This window comes from Trichoplusia ni, chromosome 4 (assembly GCF_003590095.1).
Source record: "Trichoplusia ni isolate ovarian cell line Hi5 chromosome 4, tn1, whole genome shotgun sequence".
Lineage (NCBI taxonomy): Eukaryota > Metazoa > Arthropoda > Insecta > Lepidoptera > Noctuidae > Trichoplusia > Trichoplusia ni.
In genome coordinates this window covers 18,643,056-18,661,019 of record NC_039481.1, presented here as the reverse complement: position 1 = coordinate 18,661,019, position 17,964 = coordinate 18,643,056, and the positions used below count along the sequence as shown (strand labels likewise).

General features: G+C 32.0%; 1 protein-coding gene across 1 annotated transcript; it reads right to left on the bottom strand.

Moving 5' to 3' along the window:
• Positions 1–12,672: 12,672 nt before the first annotated feature.
• LOC113493440 (proline-rich protein 12-like) lies at positions 12,673–15,076 on the bottom strand. Its single transcript, XM_026871427.1, has 2 exons — positions 14,876–15,076; positions 12,673–14,031 (listed from the first exon to the last, which is right to left on the bottom strand). The coding sequence occupies exons 1-2, from the start codon at positions 14,891–14,893 to the stop codon at positions 13,360–13,362; spliced, it is 690 nt and encodes a 229-aa protein (XP_026727228.1). The 5' UTR covers positions 14,894–15,076; the 3' UTR covers positions 12,673–13,359.
• Between the last annotated feature and the right edge of the window lie 2,888 nt (positions 15,077–17,964).

Sequence of the window (17,964 nt, the reverse complement as noted above, 5' to 3'; positions counted from 1 at the left end):
CCGGCTGTTATTACTACATCTTTGACAGTCGTTACAGGTAGTCAGAAGCTTGAAAAAGTCTGACAGCCAGTCTAACCAAGGGGTATCGTGTTGCCTAGGTAACTGGGTTGAGGAGGTCAGATAGGCAGTCGCTCCTTGTAAAACACTGGTACTTAGCTGAAACCGGTTGGACTGGTAGCCGACCCCAACATAGTTGGGAAAAGACTAGGCCAATGATGATGCTTAAAAGTATTAAGAGACAGGTAGTTTTATAAAATTTTAAGATTTATCTGATCAAGGAAATTAATTAATGTTCGTTCCCTCTTTGAAAGATAAAACTTTTGAAACGCTATCAAATATACTGAAATAAGTTATTAGAAAAAAGGTAGTTAGTTTTTTGGTGAGTATATGTTTTATGTGATTCCGTATTCCTATCACTAAGGCTTCGACTATCAACGTAATCTATCTATCGTCCCTCTATTCGCGACTATGTCACCAAGCGCAACAGTTGAAATTTTCACACATACATGATCTATTTCTTGTCACATTGTCTTTACTATGACAACAAATATTAAGATTTGATTGAGGTTAAGACACTAAGTGACGTTTTCTTCAACTGAGTGCCCTTTTTCTGCACATTTGTTTTCCTCTAACCTATGGAATTGTATCTATGGAATTTTCAGTTAAGCGAGTCCGACTCACACTTGACCAGGTTTATTGCTGAAAAGGACTCCCCACGTAAATTTAACTTTTTATTTCTTATTTGCAAAAAGCAAACTCAAAACTCCTACGTGCTAACCAGATATTATAACTTAATACTTGAGTTTATAGCCGACATCAGAAAGTATTCCTATACATAGTATGTATGTCATTATTATTATCAATTATTTACAAAATTTCAGTGAAAGCTATAGTGACATCATTAAGCTTCAATTTTGATACGTCTTAGAACCGAAACTTTCACGAACAATCTAACTCCGTCTGACAAGAGACAGTTAAGTTTAAATATTGTACGTTAACTCCCGGTTAACTACAACGGACAGCGTGGGATATAACCTTTTAATAGTTAAGTTAAGAAGCTCGTTTGGTTAAGTGCTGTATTGATTCGATTTGTGATCACGTTAATGTATTTACGTTATTATAGTCACAATATGTATAAATTAAAGATTTATATTGAAGTTTTACTTCATGATTTTGTTTTATTTTACATTTAAATGTAGATAATGATTTATTTTAACCATAAAGATAAATATTTAAAAGTTTAGAAAACTATGATGTCGCGTCGATCTACATTTTTTTTTCTTAGAAAACAAAGTAGACGTTATATGGCAAAGTTTAATTCCAAGATATGTGACTTTATTTATTTACTAAGACACCACCTTTATTTCACTTAAACAGCGACACTGTGACCGTAAAATTGTGAAACACTGTCTTAATAGTTTAAAATGACCAACACGATCTTAGTTCGTAGGATATATATTATTAAGGTTATTTCCTTCACCGGTATTGTAATTTGACCAATGTATTATAAAAACGTGAAAAATTTTTAACAACGTAATAAAAATAATGAAGGAATTTGGTATTATTTGGAGAATTATTTCGGATAATCGACGATCATTTGTTCTGTGTCTGGGTGTATCTATAATATGTATGTATTTAGAACTATATAAGTATGTTTATCAGTTGTCTAGTACTCATAACACAAGCTCTGCTTAATTTGAGACTAGATGGCGTTGTGTGGATGTTGTCTAATATTATATTATTATTATTAATTTTCTATTTTAATTTAATTACTTAAAAATACTCTAACGTACTCTCCATTTTTTTTCGACACAAAGGGAATAAACATTGTGTTATCTTGTTACAAAGTTTTATGATAAAAGTATCTACACATATATTGTGCAATAATTGAAAGAACGTTCAAAAAGATTATGGCACATTCTATTGAGTATAAGAAGTTTATACCACTGACTGCAGACGATCTGATAATCTGTCTTACCCACTTTTCACGGTTTTATATTTATGTATGAAACCCAGAAAAGGTTTGCTTACAGTAGATCTGTCTTTATATTGACAGGTGTAAAAGACGGATTGTGTACAGATAGAAACTTATCGATTCAAATCTTTTTGCATAATTTATTTAAAATAGAGAAAGGTGTGAAGTAAGAAATAAAGATATTTGTATCAAATTTTGAAAGGATTGTATTTATTGTATGACTAGGTATAAGTCTTAAATTATATTTAAAAAAATACATGGACCAAAGAAAGTACTGTAGGTATTATTTAGAGTGGAAAAGTATTAGTTTTAAGTACAAAGTAAAAAGGCTAACTAGGTATATGCCTTTTCACGAAGTTTCATTCTCAATTATGTGGCTTACGAAACAATTGAACTAAAAAGGATACATGAAAGGAAGTCGTATAAATGTCTTTTGAAGGAAACTCTGGAACAGTATAATTGGGGTATGCTATGCCTCACAGCATATAGTTTTGATAATGGGTATATATCATTAAAATAAGTTGGAACTAAGACCCTTAATAGTACATAGTTAAACTGCTATCTATTAGATATGAGTGATTGTGTTAACGTGTCGCTATAATGAATGAGTTAAAACCTCTTTCGTATTTAAATATAACACATATTTTTTTACAGAAAACTAGTTTGATGTAGTGGCCAATGAAATGATTTAAACCTCCTTATTAAAAAAAACTATCATTTACTTTTTTCTTCAATGTTTTCGAATGAATTCCAAATTGGAACAACATGACGTCACAATTCAAATAAGTGCCACGCAAATTACATCCAGATCGCCATTAAGTTAATTGTGTATGTTTTCCTATATTTATTATTACCTCACCAAATTATAAAAAATGTCTGTCTTGCTGTTGAAAGTAGGTGAGTACGCAAATACATGTTAACGAGAGCGGTAGACAATATCTTTAAGTGGTGTATGTATGTAATCATAACATGGTGAATATTTTTATGATAACATAAAACTGATTTGAGAGGTTTATTTTTTCTTACATGTTTATGTTTATATGGGACTATGTTATTTAAGTGTATGCTTTATTTTTAGCCAATGGAGTAATGCGTTATTCATTGCTGTAGATTTTTAACAACAATAAATGCCATACTTTGAAATTAAATGACCAATCCGGTAGCTCTGTTTTCATCATTGATAATTAATATTTGTTTAATCTACGAATGCTTGTTCTGAGTCTGGTTGTCTGTATGTATGTGACTCGTGAAGAATCAGCGAATCAGGTTTATTGCGTCAGCCTTTTTAACAAAAACAGCTTGGAAAAAGAAATCTAGTGGCCATTTTGTTATGCATACATTTTATCCCTTTAATCAACATGCGAGCAATATTCATTAAAATTCTTCAACTGCAAAGTTTGCATGTAGCTAATAATCGTGTTTTAAAGGAAATTTGTACTGAAAGTAAATAAAATGGTATAATAACATGTTATGCAATAGTTCGTTACGTTTTTATCAACTTTTAGTATTGCATATTTTTTGTTAAGCAATCCTAAGTTGTATGTTTATGAATTCGTTAAACTTTTAGTATTATTATTTGTAACTTTTATTACTCAAAATCATTATTATTCAAAATAAACCATAGGTATTATTTAGATTTCTATGAAATAAACTCAACCTATCGGGGTCCACTGCTAGACATAAGCCTTTGCCGAGTTTCGAATTAATTACATTTATGTTCTAATTTTTTGAGTAAATGTATGTGCACAATAAGTTATTGTTAATAAATAAACTGGCAACTCAAAGAAGTTTAATGTTATTTTAACTTGTATCAGATAAATGCTTGAACTTGTATTAACTAAGGTTACTATTGTTCATCTCTTCAATGATGTTTCATTACATGTCCGGACCTACACAGATTAAATCATTTATGATATACTAACATAAAATGACCGAAGCCAAGTCCTTTGCTTATACCAAGACGAGACTATCATAAAAATTCATGAAAACTGCATAGAGTTGACGAATAGAATAGAAACTGCTAATACAAACATTAGATATCCATTTTGATGACTATTCGATAGTTTTATTAGGTTTTCTATTGACAAATAATATCTTAGAGGATATTTTAAACCGAGACGAGAAAAATGTACCTACCTCTGCGATATCTAAGACTTCTTGAAGAAGTAGGTTGTACGTAAGTTTTTATACAACTTTTAACTTATTTTTTATATATCAAAAACGTAGCTAATCATCGAAAATTATACCTACCAGTTATCTAGAAAAATCAATCGATAATTTCATGACACAATTTTAAAAGAAAATATTAAGTATCATGAAAGACATTTTTTATTAGGTTACAAATGTTCCAATTAGCCCTAGGTAGGTAGGTAGGCCTACGATGTCTTATACCTATTAAGGATCTCCCAATAACTATTACATTAAAAACTATAACATAGTCATAACTCAAAATATTTATCAATTACAATAATTTCAATTCCCCACAATTTATCACATTAAAGTTCTGACGGCTCACTTCAGAACTTCGGCAACCTATCAAAACAATGTTATTCTCAGGTACAACTAAAATACTGGCTTAATATTAAAACCTATTGATTTATTTGAATAATGCACTCTTTGTGGGCGCCTGGCACTTGGATTAATTGTTTGTAGAATGAACGAAAAGTTCTGCAATTCAATACACAGTTGTAAATGAAATATGATTGGCCTGTTTTTAAGTGCGAATAACAATAGCAGAAATATTCACCTATATTGTTTACTTATATATAATTTTGTTACTTACTGCAGTTTTACATATTATTAAAATATATTAGTTTAATATACTGTATCTGAAAGAACGGCCGACAAGGTGCCGAGAGTCCGAAATATAATTCCATCAAATGATGCTAAACATTTAAATGTATTTTTTTTGTAACAGACACTGTAATAGAGTGCTGAAATTTAGCTAATGTTACATAGTTCATTATAAGAAAGTCCAGGTTACCGAGATGGCAAATAAAATCGAACTAATAAATGTAGGGTATGAGGGTTCAAGATAAATTTCGAAAAGAATGTCTGCCTTCCATACTGTAAAACGCATATTTTAATAACTTGTTATAAACACCTTTCATGTAATTTATTAAATAGTTGAGAGTGTTTTTTATCGACTGGTTGACACGTGACCTTTTCATTTTCATTACGTATAGGTACTTTATAACTTGAATGTAAATATTTATGTGTTATCAACGAGTAAACTTACCTTTTTAAAACACGTGTATTGAACGAAAACCTTACGCGTGTAATTATACGTCTATTATCAACATTACATCGCCAAACAGGTGAAAAATAAAATAAAACTGTTCTGGAAACATGACTTTATTTTTGTTTCTATCGGAATATATGTTTAATGGATGTTTTATGTCTCTCTACACTACTAAAAGAAAATCATTCGGTCATTTTGTTTGTATTTTGTATACATGACCATAAGTTGTTATTTCCAAAAATTCTTAAGACGTGAGTTCTAAAATTTCCTATCTTTCTTTGAACTAAAAATGTGTTATTCTTCTTCTTATCCCAAACTATGCTAACTAGGTATCAGTCTGACCGAATACTTAAATTATATTAAACTACGAGTACCAAACCTTTTTTCTGAGTACCACTTTTATTTTTCTAGGACTTTTGTCAGAATCGTAACTTGTATTTGAATTATATGCTAAACATAGCCACAGGGAAAACATTCCTGTCTAGTTAATGTTTTGATAATAATATTCTCAGTCGGATGAGATAAATAGGCAAAAGTACTGTTTACCGAAACGTTAAAATATTTTGTAACAAAAATAACGCTTCAGATGTAATCGCTTATACTCAAGTACATAATACTGTTTGGATTCACTTGAGGTGTTTTTAAAAAGGTTGTACGCATTTTAATTTGGATTTGAAAGACCTTTCTTTTATACTTGAGTTAAGTTGATTTTTAATATTCCTGGGTGGACAAAAATACAAATATTAAACACACGTTAGAACTCTCAGTTTTAGTAAATGATTCTTTAGCATTATTATAAATAAAATACTAACTAAATGCGCTTTTCATTACATACATTGCTATTTTTTTTTTCAACGAAAATGCTTTATGTATTTATGAATGAGATACTTTCTTTTAGTTCACGACATAGATAAATATAGCCCTGAAATCCTTAAAAAGGTTAATAAAATAATTAATTCTAAATATTTAATAACTGTATTTAAAATTCATACAATAAGCAAACTGGCCCGATTAGTAAAAACATTTAGATAACACAAAATTCTATCTAAATTACACAAAGTTATGTAATGCTGTTGCGTTTAAAATAACATGAAGCTTTAAATAAAACTTGGTTTAATAGTTAACCCTTTAAATTTGGTCTGGTTGAAAAGCTTTTTTAGAACCTATTACGAGTTAAAATTATGTATTTTTAACTTTTTATCAATGTTTGTATCCTATTTTTTAATATCATCGTCAGTCTGATTTTTTATTCTATTCTAATTTAATATTCTAGGTAAATTATATTAGTTCTGGGCATTATTGCCAAAATATTATAAAAATCCAATTTCGTCTCAATGTTAAATTGAGTAAAATAATATATGACACCAATAAAGAATATTCAAGGATTCGATATTTATTATAATTTTCAATGTTTTCTGAATGTTAATCTGTCAATTATTTTCTTTAGATAAAATTCCATAGATAAAATATTTATAACCTACTTTTAAATTTATAAATATTAAATCACAAGTTTAAATGCGAAAATGAGAATATTTAATCATTAATTTATACAAAATGTAACCAATCTGTAAGTTAAAACCAACATTAACGTCTGTTTTTTAATTTCACTCAAAAACTCTGGCAATTTGTATTCTCTAGTGACATTATTGAAAAGGTAATACGACATTAATTGTTAAAAAAAAGTACGTATCGAATCTTTTGGGTATAAGAATTTAAAAAATTGTTTTATTATGGCGGCAAAGTTGAAACAAGTGTATCTACAATATTAAATTCAAATTATACGGAGTTTAAATTTTAAATTTAATATTAGACATCCCTATTGTATAAAATTAAAGTTTCTACATTTGACTGATGTGGAATTAAGGTTTTATTGTTTTTACTTTTAGAATCAACTACAGTGAGTTTTGTTTAAGTTTGGAGGTTTCAAACAAGAACGAAACTTATACTTCAAGTATTTTTCAGACTTTCAACTATTTTTGCAAACATAATTATTTCCATATTTCATTTTGAATGTGTAATGCATTTATTAGAATATTTATGTATTTTACAAAGCGTTTTATGTGAACACATGTTTTCCGTATTACCAAATATTCAGTTTATTAATATACTGGTGTTAGGCACGTTCTTTGGTATCGTAAAAACTTGTAAATCACTTTTTATAGCTTTCTTTATTATGTACTGTAAGCAAATATTACTAGCAAACATAGTAACATTACTTTATTTTAGCTGTATATTGAGATATTTGATGATGTAAAATGTTCATTATTATTTTGATGAATATCGACAAAGATAGAAAGATTTAGAATAAAAAATTGTAATGATGCGAAGTTAAAGTTTTTTTTTTTAATAGAATTGAATTACTAAAAGATTATTTATTTTTTTATCAGAAATTTTGTCTTTGGTTTAAAAAAATAAGAACCGTTTTATTTTTAATTAGTTATTTTCAGCAACGGATTAAACGTAATTTTGTTAATTTAAAACTCAAATAATGCGAATTCTTAGTTCTCAAATAAGTAACTTTATATTAAACTTTTACTTACTTAATGTTTCTTACCGATTACGACTTGAACTAAACTTGATAAAACTTTCGTGACGTGTCCTTCTTGATAAAAAGGACCGAAAATAATGAGATGTAAATTTGCTTAAAAATATGATTTTTCAATTAATGCTTAAATTTTCACGAAGTATGTTTATTATTCCGTTTTGATTTAAGAAAATTAAAACGATTTTTTTTGCTGCTTTAGTCTTCCAGAACCTCCATCAAACTTATTAATTTGCCGAAAATTTAAAATAAAAAAAATATTAAAAAAATCCACAGAAAAATAAAAATCTTACCTGTTTAGTTGAAAGTTGTCTTCACGATATCACGAACTATGTGTGGTATGATCAGTGCATGGCCTATGCCCCTAAACTGTAGCGATCGAGTGCGCTTGGGCGGGAAACGCGCGAGCTTTTAAACTGAATCCATAGACCTCAGAACTGCGCAGACAGTGCCTGCGTGGGCCGTGTGACGTCATTACAACAATGTTTGCATTGTTTTTCCAAAATGTATTAGTTTGTGTAACGTTAGAATTATGAGTCATGTTTGATTGTTTGTATCCGTTTCCTATGTGCTTTTAGGTTAATAGGAATGAATACCTATTTGTCAAATTAAAACGTCAAGTTCTGATAACTATTAGCTTGCCTTTAATTTTCAATTTTGTTCGTTTATTAGTACCGATCAATGAAAAAACACGTGATTCAAGTGTTGCTCTTTGGCTACAATGACAGTCTTTTTGAAATGAAAATTGAAATTCTCGTTTTTAACCAAGGTCTCACTGAAAGATACAAATAAATTTGACTGCATTTCTATTTTTGCAGGAATAGTTTCTAATGCTTATTATTCCTATATAGTATATACAACATTACGGAAATTCATATACATTTCATGTAGTAAATTTAAATTATCTAAGATGTTCAGAGTTGACTTTTAAACTATGTACTTTTTTCTACGTGTAAGCGATTTACAAAAATAAGAATCTAATGTTAAGACACCTATTATCAGTTAACCATTTTTTACTTAACTTCGCCCCAAACCTATTCTTAAAACATCAATGTTAAAATTGTTAGAAAACGCCTAAATAAAATAAACAAGTATTGTACAAAAATATCATAAACTTTTCTCTTACATTGTCTATACTATACCGTTCATAGCTCTACGTTCCCGCCCAACGCTCGTCGGCCACTCGCAACACAGATTTCAACCTCAGTGCTCGCGAGAGAGATAGCAATACATTTCTCTATATCCGTCCACCTCACTCCCAAACTTGACTGCCAAGTTATTAAAACGTGCAATCAGTTGATTGTGGGTAGTTTTTACCACTTTATTAGACTAGGAAGCACTCAACCAGCATTTTAATTACAAAGTTGATGTGCCGTGTTCACATGTACCTCGTAGCCGTGATTAGTAACTCGTAGCGCCGTAGCACTCGTAGAGGCGCGTAACGGGGCTTAGTCGGGTTTCTAAACTTTTTACATTAAAGTGTCGCTTGATTGCAAAGTGTTTTTTTTTTGTAGAATTGGAATTGAGTACAGAGAGGCGTATTGTTACAAAGTAATACCTTGCAATGTATTATTTTTAATACATTTTAATGGAGTGGAAAAAGTCTTAATGGATAAATATGTCGAATGAAATAATTCAATGTATCCAAGACTACATTGAACATAATTCGCAAAGCGACTTTACGATACTTTTTGACAACTAATTGATTTCAAGCAAATCTCGACTAGAATGACAAAATGTTTTTTTTTAAGTCAAGACCATTAATATTAACATCGTAGGGATTTAGGAAAGATTTTTTGTAAAAAATATTTTTAAATCGATTTTCAAACTAGGTGCTATCTTGTACCGTCGACATTCCATGTGGCGATGCCACCAGCATTTCTACAGTACTTAGGTACCTGGTTATAAGTATTGATTTAACGAAGTGATTCTTTGACATTGTTGAGGTCAAAATGAATAATTATATGCAACATTGAGAAATAATTGCAACACCAGTTGTAGTTTGCTATTTATTAATACAAATAAAATTACATGTAATAAAATCAGTTAGTAGTGTATAGATAATGCTATGATACAATACATAACTCATAGCTATTATCTTTCATAGCACTTATCTTAGCATCAAGGGATTCAGACAAATCAAGTTAATAGGCGACGATATCTCATTTCTAACTAATAGGCCTTTGGGGTTTCATAAATGACCTTGACATCTAAAATCACAAAACAATGTTTTAACTCAACAGTTTCTTTTTGGTAAATTGACTACTATTTGTTTAAACTGAAATCCTGAAAGGTTTTAATTAAATCGATATTGTGTACCTTAAGAATAGCTTAACTTAATTATTGTTGTTAATACAAAATCCTACTAATATTATAAACGTGAAAGTTTGTATGCATGGATGTTTGTTCAGTTACTCTTTCACACAAAAACCATTGAACGGCTTTAAACGGAGCTTGCTACACATATTGTTTATAACCATTATTAATACATGGGATAGTTTTTATCCCGATTGTATGTTCCCGTGGGATCATTTTCAATTTGTAACGTGTGGGCAATTGCTAGTAGAAAGTTAAATATTTCTGTATGCTCTTTAGATCATTCATTATTTTTGTCTACCATCAATTTTTTTTTCTCCTTTCGTCAAACATAACACAAACAGCGCCATCTATCCAACGATACATGAACTACAACTAAGGGGCCGCCGCAACCACTCACTCTGCACTCTACAAACCTGCCCAAAATAAAGAAAGCTGAAAGTTTCCAATCACAAACATGACGGGAGCAAATAACGAGAATTTTTCGTACAAACACATCGGGAAAGCTCTCCTCAGCCCGTAAATATTTACATAAGTTATACCTAGTAAGTGTTTTTGCCGGCGCACGGCCATTTGCATTTAGGTCTTATTTCAATTTTCGTTGCTAGCCCCGAGGGGTTCGGGGCTGAAGTACCATTACGCTTTTATTGTTCGAGGGTGGGTAGACTGCGTATACCTTGTTATGCCTTCGACAAAATCAATGACGGCAGTGAACTTGCCAGCTTTGTCTACATATGTTCCTTTTGAGTACACTTACAAATCTATTTCTTGTCCGTTGATTGCGATGAATCATACATATTTTGGTGGACTAATAGATTATTGTAAATCTTCAAATGGTGGTTGAGTCCTTGTACCTATTACTTAAACATTATAACTTATAGATCATGAATTCTATTTTTGCGTTTCCCCAAACTTAGTAGTGGTCGGCTGGCGATAAAAAACCTTTTTGCTAACCTGTTCCCATAAACAGGGCATCATCACGTAATTAAAGTAATACTTATATTACATATATTTATATAATTTTTATATATATATATAACGCTTCAAAAACCATAATAATATTTTTTTTAAACGTGGCTTTATCTTATTTATTCGTGTTTATGTATTTTTCGTCGAACAAGACGTCGTTCTACGTCGGATAGAGCGCCATCCCTCTTTTAATAATTGCAACAGTCTTATTTCAAAAGTACGAAAATATTACAGTTTTATACCATAAGGAACATATACTTAGAAGACTTGACTCGTGTTCCGCGCCTACGAACATTTGTGCGATAGTTCAGGTGGTTTCGAGCTTGTTATACTTAAGTTTCGACTTAAACCTTAGTTCCCAGTTAGCGTAACTTTAAATATGTATGTACTGTTAAGTTTTCGCTGTAACACTGTTTATCTTAGAAATGGTGTAATTCTGGAATTTGAATTTAGGAAGTCTTGTTAGTTCTTTGCTAAATGGAAAGAGATCTTTGCCAAGCAATGATCATTAACAAGCTGTTATTATTATAAAGACTGTTTTGAGGCTCCTAAGTTCCAAATAATATTATTTATATAAGTTAGTTGTTCTATTTTTATGCATTGGTATTCGAATAAAAAAATACAGAACCCTATTTCTGAGGCTCCGCTGCCCGCCAGACAATCCGTCGCCAGACTGTATCTCATGAACCGTGGCAGCTAGACAATAATAATTGATTTATTCACAGATGATGTATAAAAAGTAGCTTCCGATATCACAATAAATACTTAAAAATAAAGAAAAGCAACAGTTGGTAGGTGACAAATAAATTTGAGGGTGGGCACGAGTTTATTTGTAGTCCACTATTTTTTAAATCTTAAGCCTATTTGTATAGACACTCTGCGTCACGGTCCGACGCGTGCTTGAACAGATTTACTATTTGTCATAATTTGGTATCGTTTATTACTTAACATTATCGTTTCGCCATGAGTTAAAGTACTGTACGAAAATAGCTCCAATAATTTTCCAGAGATGGGCTTGTTAACAAAGATAACAGGCATATTAATAACTTGGTTTATTTAGGCTGATTTATTGTGACGTCACTTGGGAAAGGATTCCTCTGCTTCTATTTTTTAAAGTAAAATTACGATATTTCATTCTTATTTTTTCCATAACGTTCAATGAAAATGCCGTTTACTTTTGTCTAGAAGGGAAAAATAAAATAAATCTTTAAGTCAATTTTTCCGCCAATTAGTAGAATGATTCGCATCTTGAAAGTTCTTGATTACTGCACAATTTCTTCTGCATTTGGAAAACGAACAAAGGAAGCTAACGATTATTTCTAAAGACCGAAATAAGAAAATTTAATAAATAAAACATTTATAAATTCCGATAAACATTATTGTTTAATACCTGGCTTTAAATGTCTCATTACCAGGCAAAGGCATTTTCCTCATTTATTATGAAGGTTGCCAAAGCTTGGCAAGCGATCCAACGAGCATTTGAGTGATTTGAAATTCCATAAAAACTATTTTGAAGAAAAACGTCACTCCGCTGTTAAAAAAATATATATCTCAGAAACTTTTCTTTATGTCTTCAATATGGCAAGATTAAACAAAAAAAATTGTATGGAGTATTTAGCAACACAGTCCCTATTCCAATCTCAGTTCTTCTTGCAGGCGGAATATTGTTAACCACCTACATGAAATACCAACAATGTAAACAATATTCGTCGTCTAATGAAAGCAAAAAATATATAATACGAATTTCCCTCATGATTCTAGCATCCTCTTTTTGTGAGTAATTTGCATGGCATTACGACGGACTCGTTGGCAGGATAATGCATGATAATTGTTACAAAACTTTCAGTAGGTAGCCACTTTTGTTTTAATTCCACGTGAGAATACCACCCATCAAAATGGGTGGGTGTTGCTAGGAATGTTTTGTTGTGTTGGTGTTCCTGGTGCTGTTTATTTGAAGGAAATAAATACTTATTAAAGAGTTTAAAATACTGTCTAAGAAAGGAATACATATACAATAAGGAATAATTCCCGATGCAAGTGTCCCATTTTTTTATAATCAGTTACTAACGAGGATAAACACTTCTACTGGAATGTACAATTAGTAATCCGCCCCACGAAACTTATCATAACAATATTTTTTTATAATGTAATACCACAATACACAAAAGTGGTATACTACTACTGTGGTAATATCTTGCTCCATATAAACATAACCACTAGATGGCGTTGTGCAAAGAAACCGCAAAAGTAAATAGAAAATCTTTATTTTACAAAGGGGGGAAAAAATAATTGTACCTATGTTAGATATATCACAATTCATTCTTCATAATCTTCGAACGGTATTTTGGGAGTCGGTGGCTCTGTGAGACCATTGTCAGCGGGCACTTTGGGGCCCATCATATCTAGTAGGTCCACCTTCTGCATCGTGACCCTCACGAGGTCTTTTAATATCTTCCTGATGTCATCATCCTGGGATATGAGGCTTTTGATCTTTTCCTTCGTGAAGCCACCGCCGTCTCTTCTCGTTGGTCCCGTTAATATAGGTGCCTGCATTTTGTTTGGTTGGAATTTGAGTTTCTTTTTCCGCCTTTGGACGATAGTTGGCTGAACGGCACCCATCCTGTCAGGCGGTCGTGCTTGCGGCAGGGGTTGCATGGGCTGCATAGACTGAAGGCCAGGCATGGACTCCATCTGCCTGCTAATGAAGGAGGGCTGGCTGCCTCCGCACTCGTTGCCGCAGGAGAGAGCGCAACACATCTTTGGGAAGGGGCAGTCTGGTTGCCGCGGCGGTGGCGGCGGCGGCGGCTCCACGTAGCGTGCTGGCTCCGGCACTGGTGTCGTCTGTTCTTTGGCAGTCCTCTGACAGTCCTTGTAGTACAACAAGTTCTCTATGCTCTCCTCGTCTGACGACGAAGTCTGATATTTCTTTGACCTTGATTTAGACTTCGATTTTGTAAGGACTTGTGTCATGTGGAGAGTTAATACTAACTGAAAAAAAAGAATAAAAAATTCGTTAGGTCACTACGATAACAACTTATAAGCTTCACAATTAACGAAATAATCGTGACACAAAATCTGGTACTCTGGTACCTCCTCTACTACTCGTGGTCAAAGGACTTTAGACAAACAATTGTACATCCGTGTTGGTTCAGGGTTAACGACATATTTATACATCCATAGCTCTATAAAGCAATATTCATTTCCCATACAAATCAGTATGCATTTGCCATACAGCGAAGTAATTTATATATTTAAATTATATTGTTATTGCTCTCACTGTATATACCACATTTATAGACAGCACGGTATGTTACAAAATCATACCACGTGAATTCAAGACGTTCCTTCCTTGGATGAATACTTGTCTACAACTCTCTTATATCTTCACACTTACCAAAAAATTGACTTTTAAGTATTAGACTTGAGACGTTCTTTCATGTTTATCGTCTCTACATTCAATTGTAAAATGAGAGACACAGCATTACACTTAAGGCCAACTTTTGACTTAAGTTACGCATCGTAACTTCTTGTTACGTGGCAAAAAAAATGAGTAGATATAGTTCTTTTCAACACTGCATGGTGATAAGTTTTATCGCAAATGAAACTTGTAAACTCGAACATATTGAAATATAGCATTGAAATAAATACATTTTACATCTCGGAAGTCAATTTTAAATCACAAAATTCAGTACGAATGCATTTGTTACCAGTTTAAACTAACTGAAAGATGAATTTGACGTAAACCTTTTAAGTGTACAAGAGAGCAAAAAATAAACCAATTAAAATTACGTTACATACAAAAATAGTCTATAAATACAATAAAAATACTTACAATTTGAAAAAAATCCATTATTCGTCACAGTTCACATTGATGCAGGCTCACGCGCATGCGTTATCGCCACACTAATGGCCGAAGGAAATCGTTCGTAGCGTGTTTTGTAAACATAACTGCCTATTTGTAGGATCGCCTATTTGTCCTACGTGACCCGAATGTATGGCCACCTGTACCTCTCTTAACGTCATTACAATTATGTATGGTAAATAAACAAGTGCTTTATTCTTTAATTTTTTGAGGGTTTTGTTTGGCAGAGATCTTTTGTCTCTTTTTTATTGAAATGTGTCCACAGGGATAACAGGACCTGTGTTTCTAGTTTATTTTAAGGTTATTTATGTTGCCCTGGTAACTCCAATAGCAGTAAAAGATATTTAAATTGATTAATCAATGCTTAAACGATTTCGTCTTTTAAAAATTACAATCTTTATGCATTTTTTTAAAGATAAAGAACAATTAACTACATATTATAATTTTCTTTTAAATATAAATCTATTAATAATGATATTCTACTAAACCTAAACCTTTCTTGGAATTTTGTAAGTTCAACCTAAAACAATACCGCCAGCAAATAGCCTATATACTGAGCTTATGAAGAAAAAAAACCTTGCTCTACAATCTACATCCGGTAGAAGGAATACATACAAGGTAGATACAAAAAATACACAACACCGCGCTCACGTAATCCTTTGATCGTAACAAACCTTATTGTTCGTGGACTCATTGTTAATACGTTTTACGGATTTCAGAGATTTCGGTGTAAAGATGACGAAAATGTTTGTGTTAAGATGTTTTTAATCAAATTATTTGGTGTGCGAATTTGTGGTACAGGCAGTAGAAGGGTATCTGTTATGAGGTTTTGAATTAGCTGAAGTTGAGATGGATTATAATTGTTTCAAAGTTTATTTTTACTGTTAGTTTTTATATCGGTAACAAAAATAGATCATCTGCAATTGATTTGAATGAAATTGCAATTGTCTAGCAATCACTGTAGACAAACAACGAAGCCTCACTTATAGACTTCGTTTTTAATATTTCATAAAACCCTAAAAATATAAAGAAAAAAAAATGCAGATAAATCAGTGTTAACAGCACTGCTAAAAAGCATACCATTATTATTACTGCGATAGTATGAAGAAAGGTTTATCATGGAAAGCACAGCTGGTCCCCCACATATATTGATTAGCGGTGCTTAACACGAATAATTAGCTCAGGCTTATCAAACAATATGAATATGATAGACTATCTGACTTTATCGAGAAGATTGCCTCTCAATCCACTCAATAATAAACCACTCAACGTGTATTTATTACTTTAGTCATTGAATATTGTTATCTACATGTTTGACTCGTTATTTTTAATCTATATCTATACTAATATATAAAGCTGAAGAGTTTGTTTGTATGATTGTTTGTTTGTTTGAACGCGCTAATCTCAAACTACTGGTCCGAACTGAAAAAATATTTTTGTGTTGAATAGACCATTCATCGAGGAAGGCTTTAGGCTATGAACCATCACGCTGCGACTAAATAGGAGCGAAGATACAATGGAAAATGTGAAAAAAACAGGGCAGGTATAAATCATAACTTATATCTTCTACCCACGGGGACGAAGTCGCGGGCAAGAGCTAGTATTTCATAATTCCCACAAGTAATACAGGATTTATAAGCAAACTACAGATTTTCGTGGGCATGTATCTATGTTTGTTTTATGCTCAAAGCTGGTGTCTGATTAAGTTTCTTTTGGGTTTCAAAGATATCCAGACTCAAGACAAGCATTTACGTTTACAACATTTACGAGGGGATCGAACCTGCGATACGTCGCGCACAATGAGTTTGGCGTGGTGACCTCAACCTCTGCATCATCCATGCAGTCATAAACTTACTACCGTAGGAGCAATAATCAATCTCATATTCAATAAATTTTATTAGAAGCATTTTAGCATCTCTTCACCTTGCTCTCACTTATGAAATGATCGTTAAGACTGATAACAGGACTACAATACCTTTATTAGATTAAATATAGAATGCAATAAAACAGAAGCAAGTATCATAATTAGAATCATGAGATGAGCCTCTTCAGTTCAGCAATCCTTTTCTGTTTCTCTTGCAACCTCTTTTTGTAAGCTTGAGCCTCATTTAATATATGTCTGTGTATGGAGTTATAGTGTTGGTTACCCCTCATCAACCTTTCGTCCTTGTCTTTCAACCCCAGACAGTAGTGGTACCACCATGGAAGGACCACGTACTGGCTTTCAGGATGTAGAAACGTCTTGCCACAGAACTCTCGGTTCGGTATTTTGATACTGTTGGCTAAGTTTCTTCGTTCGAGAAAGTCTTTCGGAAGGTACAAGGTTGCCGGCTTGGTAGTGGTGGGTGATTTTTGGAGGATACGAAGGCAATCGATGGCATAAATGCAGAGGATTATGCCGAGACATTCTTTCTGTTGGCAATAAGTAAAAGAATTCGCGACAGTTACATAAAATTCAATCAGGAAATAGTAACAGTTTCAACATTGGGTTTAGATCCTGATATATTATCCTCTACTATCTTCATAATATTTTTTAAACATAAAACCTAACCGACCCTATTCAATAAAAAGAAGAAAAAATAAACAAAATCGTTTCATCCAGTCCGAAGATCTCTAGTAATAAACATATCCCTCAGATGCCTGACAACTAATAATTCTTTAATTTAGAGCCTTTATATAACTATTTTACTACAGTCGGTTTATAAAAGATAGAAAATGGGTTTACCTTAATATTCATAGGTAACACAGCTGAAGAACTGCCCCAACCGTACGCCTGCAAGGATGCAGTTAAATTGTGCTAACATAGAAAACTAATAGCACATTAATTAAGTTTTGAAATTATAATTTGCACGTGAATAAAGTTTGGTTTTTATTATTGCAGTTATATAGTGTCACGTTATTTACCCTGTGCCGATCTTTTAGTGCCTACTGTTGTTAAGAGCATAATGACATAAAGTAGCCAAAGCCGTAATGTGGGAGTTGTATTACAAATAAGTAAGTTTTTTGTTCTTTACGCAATTATAGAGAAAAATATACGGCTCAAATATTTTTTACACTTT